General features: G+C 39.5%; 3 protein-coding genes across 4 annotated transcripts in view; 1 reads left to right on the top strand and 2 right to left on the bottom strand.

The window, feature by feature from the left end:
- The first annotated feature begins 165 nt into the window (after nucleotides 1–165).
- Nucleotides 166–3,492, top strand: LOC104823783. Its single transcript, XM_010555502.2, has 7 exons — nucleotides 166–334; nucleotides 994–1,067; nucleotides 1,360–1,662; nucleotides 1,756–2,325; nucleotides 2,414–2,626; nucleotides 2,724–2,870; nucleotides 2,958–3,492. The coding sequence occupies exons 1-7, from the start codon at nucleotides 283–285 to the stop codon at nucleotides 3,126–3,128; spliced, it is 1,530 nt and encodes a 509-aa protein (XP_010553804.1). The 5' UTR covers nucleotides 166–282; the 3' UTR covers nucleotides 3,129–3,492.
- A 1,548-nt stretch (nucleotides 3,493–5,040) lies between these two features.
- On the bottom strand, nucleotides 5,041–6,797 carry LOC104823782 (protein DELETION OF SUV3 SUPPRESSOR 1(I)-like). 2 transcript variants are annotated; one of them, XM_010555501.2, is made up of 4 exons: nucleotides 6,714–6,797; nucleotides 6,439–6,573; nucleotides 5,306–5,440; nucleotides 5,041–5,217 (listed from the first exon to the last, which is right to left on the bottom strand). In XM_010555501.2, the coding sequence occupies exons 2-3, from the start codon at nucleotides 6,527–6,529 to the stop codon at nucleotides 5,307–5,309; spliced, it is 225 nt and encodes a 74-aa protein (XP_010553803.1). In that variant the 5' UTR covers nucleotides 6,530–6,573; nucleotides 6,714–6,797; the 3' UTR covers nucleotides 5,041–5,217; nucleotide 5,306. The 2 variants fall into 2 exon arrangements, with proteins under 2 accessions (XP_010553803.1, XP_010553802.1); XM_010555500.2 differs by having other exon boundaries at nucleotides 5,041–5,440; nucleotides 6,439–6,598; nucleotides 6,714–6,763.
- Nucleotides 6,798–7,282: 485 nt separating this feature from the next.
- LOC104823781 (beta-glucosidase BoGH3B-like) overlaps nucleotides 7,283–10,201 on the bottom strand; it is a 5,469-nt gene continuing 2,550 nt past the window's right edge. Inside the window, exons 4-11 of the mRNA XM_010555499.1 lie at nucleotides 10,171–10,201; nucleotides 9,464–9,609; nucleotides 9,076–9,192; nucleotides 8,868–8,994; nucleotides 8,673–8,777; nucleotides 8,350–8,532; nucleotides 8,050–8,254; nucleotides 7,283–7,957 (exon numbers count right to left, since the gene is read on the bottom strand). The exon at nucleotides 10,171–10,201 is cut by the window's right edge and continues 14 nt beyond it. Of these exons, the coding sequence (XP_010553801.1) occupies nucleotides 7,437–7,957; nucleotides 8,050–8,254; nucleotides 8,350–8,532; nucleotides 8,673–8,777; nucleotides 8,868–8,994; nucleotides 9,076–9,192; nucleotides 9,464–9,609; nucleotides 10,171–10,201 (1,435 nt within the window). The 3' untranslated portion in view covers nucleotides 7,283–7,436. The remainder of the gene's footprint in view (nucleotides 7,958–8,049; nucleotides 8,255–8,349; nucleotides 8,533–8,672; nucleotides 8,778–8,867; nucleotides 8,995–9,075; nucleotides 9,193–9,463; nucleotides 9,610–10,170) is intronic.

Genomic DNA, 10,201 nt, shown 5'->3' with positions numbered 1-10,201 from the left:
ACTCCTAGAGAGTAGAGTTTTGGCATATATATATATTCAGGCTTGATGCTAAAAATCGAAATTTATGGTTTACTTGGGTTGGATTTTTCCGGTGCGTGTTTGGCGGCTACCTTTTTTTTTTGGGTTATCTTTTCGTTTTTTTCGTTGTTTCAGTCTTGGAAGGAAATCAAAGCTCTGTCTACAAAAACTTAAATACGTGTTTAGTTAAATCTTCCTAGGGTTCCTGGTCTCGTTTTCTCTCTCACACTCTCTCTCTGGCAAGTTTCCGCCGCTGTTACAGCCATGGCCGCAGTCACTTCTTCTGATAGTATCCTTTCTAGTTTCCCTCCTCTGGGTATGCCTTCCCCCCTCTGCTTTATAAACCCATCTAATCGGTCTTTCGATTCGTAGGTAACCTGGGTTCGTGTTTGTTGTTTTCGATTTTTTTTTTTATTGTTGAAGGTTGTTGTTTTCGGGGTTTTTTGATTGTTCTGTAATCTGGGTTCTCGAGATTTTGTGCGAAATCTTGTGTAAGGTGGATTTCTTGGGAGATTCTTTTGTGTTCTGTGCAGGAGGGTTTTGCTAGGGTTTTCCTGTAACGAAGATGGTCAGGAAGGTTTGGGTAAAGATGGTTCCTTTCGTCTTTTATCGTTGAAATCGTGTTCCTAACGTTGTCTTTTGGTGGATCTGTGGTTCATTTATAGTCATGCTTTGGTTCACTGTCCAGTGATTGCGTTCGCGTCTCGCATTTTGTTATGGTTTTGTGATGGGTTTATGTAAGAGGTCGTTTTCTACGGTTTTACTCAAAGAAAAAGAGGACATTTAGTTTTGATTGTAAGCATCGAAGCTTAGAATAGGGTTTATGGCCAATTATATGTTTGACATTCTTGCAGATCTGAGGTTTTGATCGATGGAACCGTGTTTATCTCCACTGATGTAATTTTGTGACATAATGTTGATTCTGGTTGATTCGTCGAATCATTGATTGTTGTTCATTCACTTTTGGAAATACAGAAACTGAAGATCTGCTGCACAACTTGTCGCTTGATTCAGAAGCCAAGACTGAAGCCCCTGATGCTGGCAATAAGGTATATCATATGCCTAATGTGATGTGTTTATGCTCAGATGTTCTGTCTGCCGAGCTAAATCTTAAGATTCTTCTGCATCATGACTGAGTTTGCTGTTACTCTTATTATGTATGTTGTCTTTTATTCTCTGCTGTGTATTTCTCTGGTTATAGAACTCTAAAGAACTGTTTCAGAGTATTTGTGCTATTCCCCGTTTCGGGTTTTTTTGGTGCCGGATTAGTAGGCTGTTTTTGAGTCTCCTTGGAAAAAATTGTGTCGGGAATGATTTCACTCTCTTTCCTTTTCTTGGCAGGGTCCTTATGGTGGAAACAGTAATGCGTTTTTGCTTCCCTCAGAACAAGTTTCTTTGTCAGCGGAAACCCCCGAAAGTGGCAAACCTAGTTTTCTGCCAAATGGTGGAGGTAACCCTGCAAATAAGGGAAGCCAGAAAAAACTCAGTTACCAGAAGAACCCATCTTTTAACCCGAGGGGTTCATATGTGAAAGGCTCCTACCCGGCAGGTTTTTATTCACCAGCATATCATTACCCGAGATATAATTATGATGGGAATTTATCTTCGGGAAATACCAACAGTCTTCATCATTATCCGAACCTGGTATGTTCCCTTTTTTCATGATTTAGCTTGGTTCATGGCTTGGTTTTGATCTATGATTTTGTTACCGAATGATTTGTTCTCAACTTATTGCAGAACACACATCAGGCAAGATCGACGGGTACGTCCCAATCGTTTGGATACATGGACAACATGTACTTGAATCATGGGATGTACGGACCTTACATGAATGGACTAGGGCCTGGCTATGGTTATGGCCCTTACAGCTATGATACCTGGAAGCAACCGAATTGGTATGCATCTAACAATGGCTACAGGACAAGACGTCATGGAGACCAAGGGTATGGCAAAGAGAACATTGATGGATTAAATGAGTTGAATAGGGGGCCACGAGCCAAGGGTTTCAGAAACTCAGAAGATTCTCAGTCGAAAACTCTTTCTTTGAAGGAGCAGAATGTATCTGGAACTGAGAAACCTGAATATGTGTCGGTACCTGATACAAAGGACTACAACAAGGAAGATTTTCCAGAAATCTACTTGCATGCAAAGTTTTACGTAATTAAATCTTACAGCGAAGATGATGTTCACAAAAGCATCAAATACAACGTATGGTCCAGCACGCCTAACGGTAACAAGAAGCTGGACTCTGCATATAACGAGGCGAAAGAGAAGTCAGATGGCTGTCCTGTATTTCTACTTTTTTCTGTGAGTATGAATGAACGGTTCTAATAATGTTATCGGCGTTCCATCTCTAACTGAATGAATGGTTTCTGATCCGGTTGAGTTTTTACAGGTAAACACGAGCGGACAATTCGTTGGCTTAGCCGAGATGGTAGGCCCAGTCGATTTTAACAAGACTGTGGAATACTGGCAGCAGGACAAGTGGATCGGCTGCTTCCCTGTTAAGTGGCATATCGTTAAAGATATACCAAACAGTTCTTTGAGGCATATAACTCTGGAGAACAATGAGAACAAGCCGGTTACGAATAGTCGGGACACTCAGGAGGTCCGGTCTGTCTGTTCTTTCTCTCTTTCTTTCTTTGGCTTCTCGGGCAATTGAATGTTGACAAATAGTTTGCGGGGTTTTTTTTATATATCTGCAGGTGAATCTAGAGCAAGGTATTAAAATCATCAAGATTTTCAAGGATCATTCAAGCAAGACGTGCATCCTCGACGATTTTGCGTTCTACGAGTCTCGTCAAAAGGTTATTCAAGAGAGAAAAGTCAAGCACCTGCAGTTCAAGAAACAGGCAAAGCAATCTTCCCTCTCCTTATAGAGAGAGAGTGCATATATTGTGGATTCTTGTTTAACGTGTCTGATTTTTTGTCTGAAGCAGGCTTTGTCTACGAGTGACAACAAGGAAGGCATCAACGGGACATTGACAAAAGAAGAAAGACAGAAAACCAAGGACATAACTGCTTCACAGAACGCAGAGGCAGAAGCCGAGCAAGCCAAAGAGAACGGATCTGCTGTCCCTGAAAATGTCGATGTTGCTAGCGCTTGCTGATTTGGTCCGGTGTGTTTTTTTTTTTTTTTTTTTTTTTGGGTGGAAATTGCTGGTTGGGGGGCTTTAGGAAATTAGAGCTTTTTTCTCTTGTTTGTGGCTTCTTCCCCCAATTTCGCCCACTTTGTTTTTTTTTTGGAGTCAAGTTCTGAACTTGTGCCTTAGTATAGGATTTTGGCCTCTCTTTTTTTTGTGTTTTGGGTTTTTTTCTGGGGTTTAAGGCGTAGAAGGTAGCAAAATGGTTGAAGGGCACACTTCGTCCTTGCGAAAGGGGGGAGAGAAGTGGATATGCCTTTGCTTTGCTTGCCTGTCCTTCCTTGAGATATTGCTTTTTTTTTGTGGTTTAATGGAAATCTCATTTCTTCTATTGGGGTTTAAAGCTTTTGGGTTTTCTTCTTTGGCATGATTTATATGAATTCGTGTAAGGAAAAATGTATCAGACAAATACGGTCCACTAATAGATGAACTGGTTCGTTAATGGCCCTATTCTATGAAATAGGGATCGAATTGACACCAAGATGTTGGGGTGGACACGGATGAGTATTCGGGTGATCGGTCTCGGTCTTGCTCCTTCGGATTTCAGGCAAAAACATGTGTACGTGTATACGCACATGTACATACATATACGTACAAATCTATACATACGCATACACATGTGTGTTTATGAAGGGCAAAAAGGTCATTACATCATCAAACCCTTCCGCAAAACCCTAGACCCCCGACCTCTTTTGCTCCATAAAACGCCGTCGAGACGCCCTCTGCTTTTCTCTCTATTTCTTGTTTCGTTTTTTTTTTCCCGTTCTCAGCGTTCTTCAATCTCTCCTTGTTGACGGCGTTTTTCAATAGAGATCGGCACTTTTCACTTTGTTTTTTCTTCATATTTCGTAGGCCCCGCCTCTTTGAGTAGCCGTATGAACCCTAATCTTAGGAAATTTTCATATATGGCTTAGTTAGGAGGCGGATATTAATCTCATCATTGATACGTTTCTGTATTTTTGGTCGATCCGACTTAGGCCTTTTGACGGGAAACTTGGTTGATTCGCTGTTAAGTTTCCCTTAACCAGGCTTCAGACAATTCCCCTGTTCTTGCATGTTCTAAGTTCTCTGTCTTCGAATTATTTTGTACATCTTCCGTGAAGTTTCGATTTTGATGAATCTCGACTTCTGGGTTTTCGAAAGATTTTGTTTTTTCCCCTAAAATTTCCCGTTTTTTTGAGTTGCGAGTTCTGGGCTCCTTGTTGATTTTGTTTTTCTTCCATAATTTCCCACTTTTGACGAATTCTGTGTCCGCGTATGTAGCCTCCCGAATACCCAGAAGGTGAAAATAAAGCGAACACCATTTGGTTCAGACAGAGGCTTATATGAACTCGAATCTGTTTTTGATGATAGCGAGGAACATGTTCTTTTTACTTCCATTGTTCTCTCCTTGATAGATTCGAATATATCATGAATTCTACAGTTTGTCCGAATATATTCGAATATATCATTGCGATGTGGCTTGTACGAAACTTGATAGGTTCTTCATTACAGCACAGATCTAGATATACAATGAACAAACTTTGCCTTTCTTTTATAAAGGGTGAGAGCAGTTAGCAGCAAGGTGGTTTATTTGATTAATAATCGAATTGATCTAATATTATGATTTCTTTAAAACTAAACATTCAATAAATACGAAAAATCAATTTTTTGAAAAGTGAATATTTTTGTTAATAAAAGCGGATGGAATGAACCGAATAAAATTAAATTCAATATAAAAACCAAACGATCTAATTGTTGGCTCATTGGGATCGAAGTTTAAGATAGGTAAGATGAAATGTTGTTGGAAATGTCTTGACATCGAGCGGGACAAAAAATGTCTTCCAATAGCTTAAATCAAAAGATCGAGTTGCCAACCCAAAACTGCAGGAAACTCCCATGAACGAGTTCAATAAGACTGTATTCTTCATCTCAAATGATCAAAAGTTCAATGGGATTGTATTCAGCCCTCAAATAACTAACAAGAATCACCATCTTAGATAATATAAAACATACCCAGGAAAACCGTAGCACGCCACGAACAGATGAACACGAGAACCGATTAACCAACCGACTCCTAGAGAGTAGAGTTTTGGCCAATGTTCAAGATCGGTAAAAGGTATTAAGGATGAAAGGAGAGAGAGATATAATAACAAGAAGCAGACCTCAGTTCTTTCCGGTGTTGCTCTCTAGTTCTTTCCTCAACTGAAGAGAGAAGTCGTCGTTGACATCGTCATCATCCCAATCGTCTTCCCACTGCTGTGTCATTTCCTTCACGTCCTCCCCCTTCTCCTCCCAATCTGCTCACCATCCCAATCATAAATCAGATTAGCCATAATAATCAAGTACTGACATGCTGCACATATCATTATCAGGACTGGATCTGAATATCTCTGTCAGAACTCAGAATGTACTAGGACAAGTTTTCTAAAATTTAGGTATATGAAGATGTACCTGAGTCCAAAAACCCTAGAAAACTCCCAGCTACCACAGTAAATACATTCATAGACAGAACTTATACAGGGGCCAGTAGTTATAAGAAGGAAAACAAAATGCAACAAGGGGCAAATAACTTGGCAACTATATATAATGCCAAAAGGGTAGTGTATAAAAACAACGTAACACAAATCTTAAGATCACCAAACAGAATCTATAACAACATTCCTCCGCCTCATGCACATCAGAGACTGCTGTTATCCATTTTGCTGCTATGATTATCAATTATGTCACCAAATTCAACCGATTTACCGGAACAAACATCACACATGGCATAGCAGATCATCTGAAAACTTAAACCGAGAAACTTGGATCGTGCATAGCAGATGAGAGTATGCATTAGTTTTTATACCTGGTTGGTACTGTACATATTTTGCCTCTTGGTTTAAGAAGAGACAACATATCCACATATGTCATATTAGCCAACTCGGAAATTTTTATATGGGTTTGTAGCTTGTTACCCATAAATTTTGCAAGATATCATGATGCACATAATGATGATATCAAAGTCATATGCATCCGAAGGTCGAGCAATGTTCATTCCAAAGCGAAAATCATGCTGAACGTAAGGATGAAAGCGAGGTCCTACGCTTCAAAGAAGTGAACAAATTCCGGGAAAATAATGAATGTTCATCCCAAAAAATCTCACAGGCTTCTATAGATTCCATCCCTTTTTAGTACCCATAGTAAGCAAATTGACGAATCTAGCAGTCTAGTGGATCATCCTAAGAATAACTAATTCACTGAAACCCTAACAAGGACTGAATCATAGAACCAATAACAGCATCACAGAAACCATTACCTTCGTCGATTTCGAATTCCTCAAACTCGTCATCATCCTCGAACAAATCCATCTTGACGTCTTCAGTCGCCGCCTTCGGCTCTGTCGCCATTATTGCAGATAATCTCAGGCAACTGTCGGAACAAGATCGAAAACCTACGGAGCCAACGACCACAAAATCCTATAAACTTCCAAAATCAAATCTCGCAGACAACAACGATAACAGAACCAAGCAGCATGAATCGAAGAAATCTAATAAAATTTCGGAACCCTAAGTAGGAAATTATGTTACTTACCGAAAGATTTCTCGAGAAGATGAACCCCTCTTTTTGATTGTTTGTTGCTTGAGAATACAGTCACATGGAGGCCTAAAAGCCCAATACATCAAGATGGTACTTTTCTTAAGAAGAAAAAAATCAATAAAATTTTTAATTCTAATATAATAATGTATAAACTATATTAAATTTTCAAATAGAATGATTAATATTTGAAATTATAAAAAATTATTACGAAAACATTAATTCAAAATTCCATCTTCAAAATCCTATTTGGTTAGACAACAACAGTGTCATGAAAAGTACATAATTGACATGTTAATAACACATAAATGATTTTATTATTAGTTTAAATGATTTGGTTTTTTAATTATAAAATATTAGATACCAACGAGTATTTTGCAATTTCCTGACTATGTAATTAATTTTCATAGATATTTACGAAATTGTCATTATACTTGTTTACGGAATTACTTTAAATCCTATTCACCAAACTAATGTAAGATTTATTTACAAAATTATCATTATATCTTTAGTTTTCAGTAGTATTTACCGAATTTAAAGTTGATGGAGAAAAAAGGGTTACATGGTGATGACAAAAGAGAAGGCATATTATAAAAAAAAAATAATGCAAAATATATGCATCATATATACAATAGTTCGAGTATTTATCGACCGATATACAAGATAATCATATTTTATTTACGTAAATACACAAGATTAAATTAAGTTTATGCCCTCGATCTACCATGCCTCTCGAAAACCGGTTTTGAGGTTGTCGGCGTCATTCACAGGTTCTGTCGTTAAGCCATGTCCAAACGGGAAGAGTGGATCATAATGGGAGTCCCCAATGTTCATAGGGAGCTGATCGACATTCTTGAACCAAGTTCTTGGCGATTTCCCCTTAAAACCGTAATCTCCGAACAGAACATCGGCTATTCCTTGTCCCTCTGATCCCGGTAACCAAGCTGCAACTACGGAATCCATCGTCGAAATGTATGGCTGAAGTACGACGGGCCGACCCGAGATAACGATCACTACGCATTTCATGACTCCGCAGACGTTCATGATCGTTCTTGGTCCAGGATCTGCAATAGTCAAGCTGGTACTGTCCCCATCTGATTCCGCGTACGGATGTTCGCCAACTACAACAATGGCATGAGAAAACTCGTTCGATTTCACAAAATCGGCACTCGGGTTTTCGGAGTAGATGACTCTTGTTTCTGGATCAACCGTGTTCTTGACGGCCTTCAGTATTGTAGTACCTGTGTCAGCAACGACACAAGAAGGTGAGGAAATTCTACTCGATTTCAGAGCATGTATGTGCCGAGTTCGGGAAGTAATCTTTTACTAAAACCTTCGGTGAAATTGTTGCCGTTATGTCCTTGCCATGTTATTGTCCACCCGCCGCATTGGTAACCAAGATTATCCGCGTGGCTCCCGGCTACAAGTATTTTCCTTGCCTTCTTCGGAAGAGGAAGCAGAGGCGTGTCAGCAGACTCGCCGTTCTTCAGTAGCACAAGCGATTTTCTCACCGCTTCTCTTGCTAACTCTCTATGATCCTGTTCCATAAAATTTTTGGGGTATGATATGGATGCTAATACAAGTTTTTGTATTGATCGACAATAGTATATAAGCGGTATTTCGCTGGACCGACCTGGCAACCGAGCTTATGGACAAAGCTAGTGTCAGCAAAAGGCTCTTCAAACAGACCCATGGTGAACTTTACGCGCAGGATTCTCGTCACAGCATCGTCTATGCGGCTCATAGGGATGTATTCGTGCTTCACCAAAAAGTTTAGTATGTCTATGAATTCTGTGTAGTTGTACGGAATCATGACCTGTGTGAGATTCCAGCATCGATAATCAAGATTCGAGAATATATATATATATATATATATATATATATATATATATATATATATATACAACTATGTTTTAAGGAAATGTGATGTGATACGCGCGACCACATGGCACATACCATGTCAATGCCGGCGTTAATGGCTTCCTGGATGGAGTACGTGTAGTTAGCGTGCGGTGGATATGTAATCCTATCGATCCCTTCCCAGTCTGAGATAACGAAACCCTAAAGATAACGCCGGAAAACGTCAGTCTGATGAGAGAGAACGTTTACCATCTGTTTGGTACGTTAACCCTTCTTTCACGTCAGCGTTACCTGGAAACGAAGCTTCTTCTTCAGGAAAGACGTAATGAGATCGTAGTTGGCGTGCATTTTGAGACCGTTCCAGCTCGAGTAGGAGGCCATAACGGTGGAAACTCCTTTCGCCAAGGCACGGTGGTACCTATTAGGGTATAATTGTAGATACAAGATTAGGATTTTACCTAGGGCTGTAACTCTACAGGGGAAGGCGTTCAGATAGTACCCAGGCATGTGGATATCGAGCAAACCCTTCTTGTCTATGATCGTGTTGTTCTCGTTGATACCTCGAACTGTTCCTCCGTCTCCCACGTAGTGCTTTGCACAAGCCACCACCTTTGTCCTACGCAGCATATATATTACGCACACAAATGTGAGTTATCTCATTTCGGTTTGGTCGGATCTTGCTTTGCACAAGCCACCACCCTTTGTCGATTTCAGTGTTACATTTACTATTTTCGTTGAGCTAGAAAGAGCATTGGGTCATGAATATAGCTAGTGTTTTTTGTTCCCATAGTCGGATTTTGGCCATTGGTTGGCGAAGTCGAAGATTACGTGATTTCAACCATGGGATTTCCGTATTATCTTACAATTAACGAGGGATGTGTCCTTACTTGTCAGCCATGAAGGGAGTTCCCGGAGGAAGGTTTGATGGAAGTTCTCCTTGTAAGCCGGGAATGATCTCAGTCATCTCTTCCACGATTCTTGGATCTTCGCTGTAACTCTCGTAACATCGACCCCATCTCGGATCTCTGCAAACCTTTTGTCATGAAAAGGAATACCTTCAAATCAATCGAGAGTTCAAAATTCTTTTTCAATGAAAGTTGAATAAAAGGCTTTCAAGAAAATGATTTCTGTATGAGGTTGAACCCTATACCTAATAATGCATTCCTAAGACGTTGTTAGTTCGGCATACTTGTCAGCTAAGCAACCTTCTGACTTGTAACCTAAGCAACCTTCTAGGGTTTTCAGTCAAAGGCGCGACATATTTTTTTGCAAATAATATGTCCTCCGTAGGAAGATAATTCCGCTGAAAGCACGATTAAATCTCTGTAGGGGTTATTTGGATCGAATTTTCGGACACGTTTTTTGTTTTGTTCGAATCTTTATACATAATGAAACCAAAATTCATGGATTTTTTTTTAAGTTTATGTTTTTTAAGGATATTGTCCCTATTAATAGATAAGTATTAATTTTATTTATGTATCACAATAATAACAAATCAACGTCGTATTATTAACATCTCGATAATAATTTTTTTTTTAAAATATCCGACGCTACACATATATAAAAAGAATCGGTGGGGGTTTATTTTTCGTACCGCGACGCAAGGAGCGAAAGTGTAAGGAATG

The sequence above is a fragment of the Tarenaya hassleriana genome, unplaced genomic scaffold (assembly GCF_000463585.1).
Source record: "Tarenaya hassleriana unplaced genomic scaffold, ASM46358v1 Cleome4, whole genome shotgun sequence".
In the NCBI taxonomy this organism is placed as follows: domain Eukaryota; kingdom Viridiplantae; phylum Streptophyta; class Magnoliopsida; order Brassicales; family Cleomaceae; genus Tarenaya; species Tarenaya hassleriana.
The sequence above is the reverse complement of the archived record's forward strand: the minus strand, read 5'-3'. Positions and strand labels throughout refer to the sequence as shown.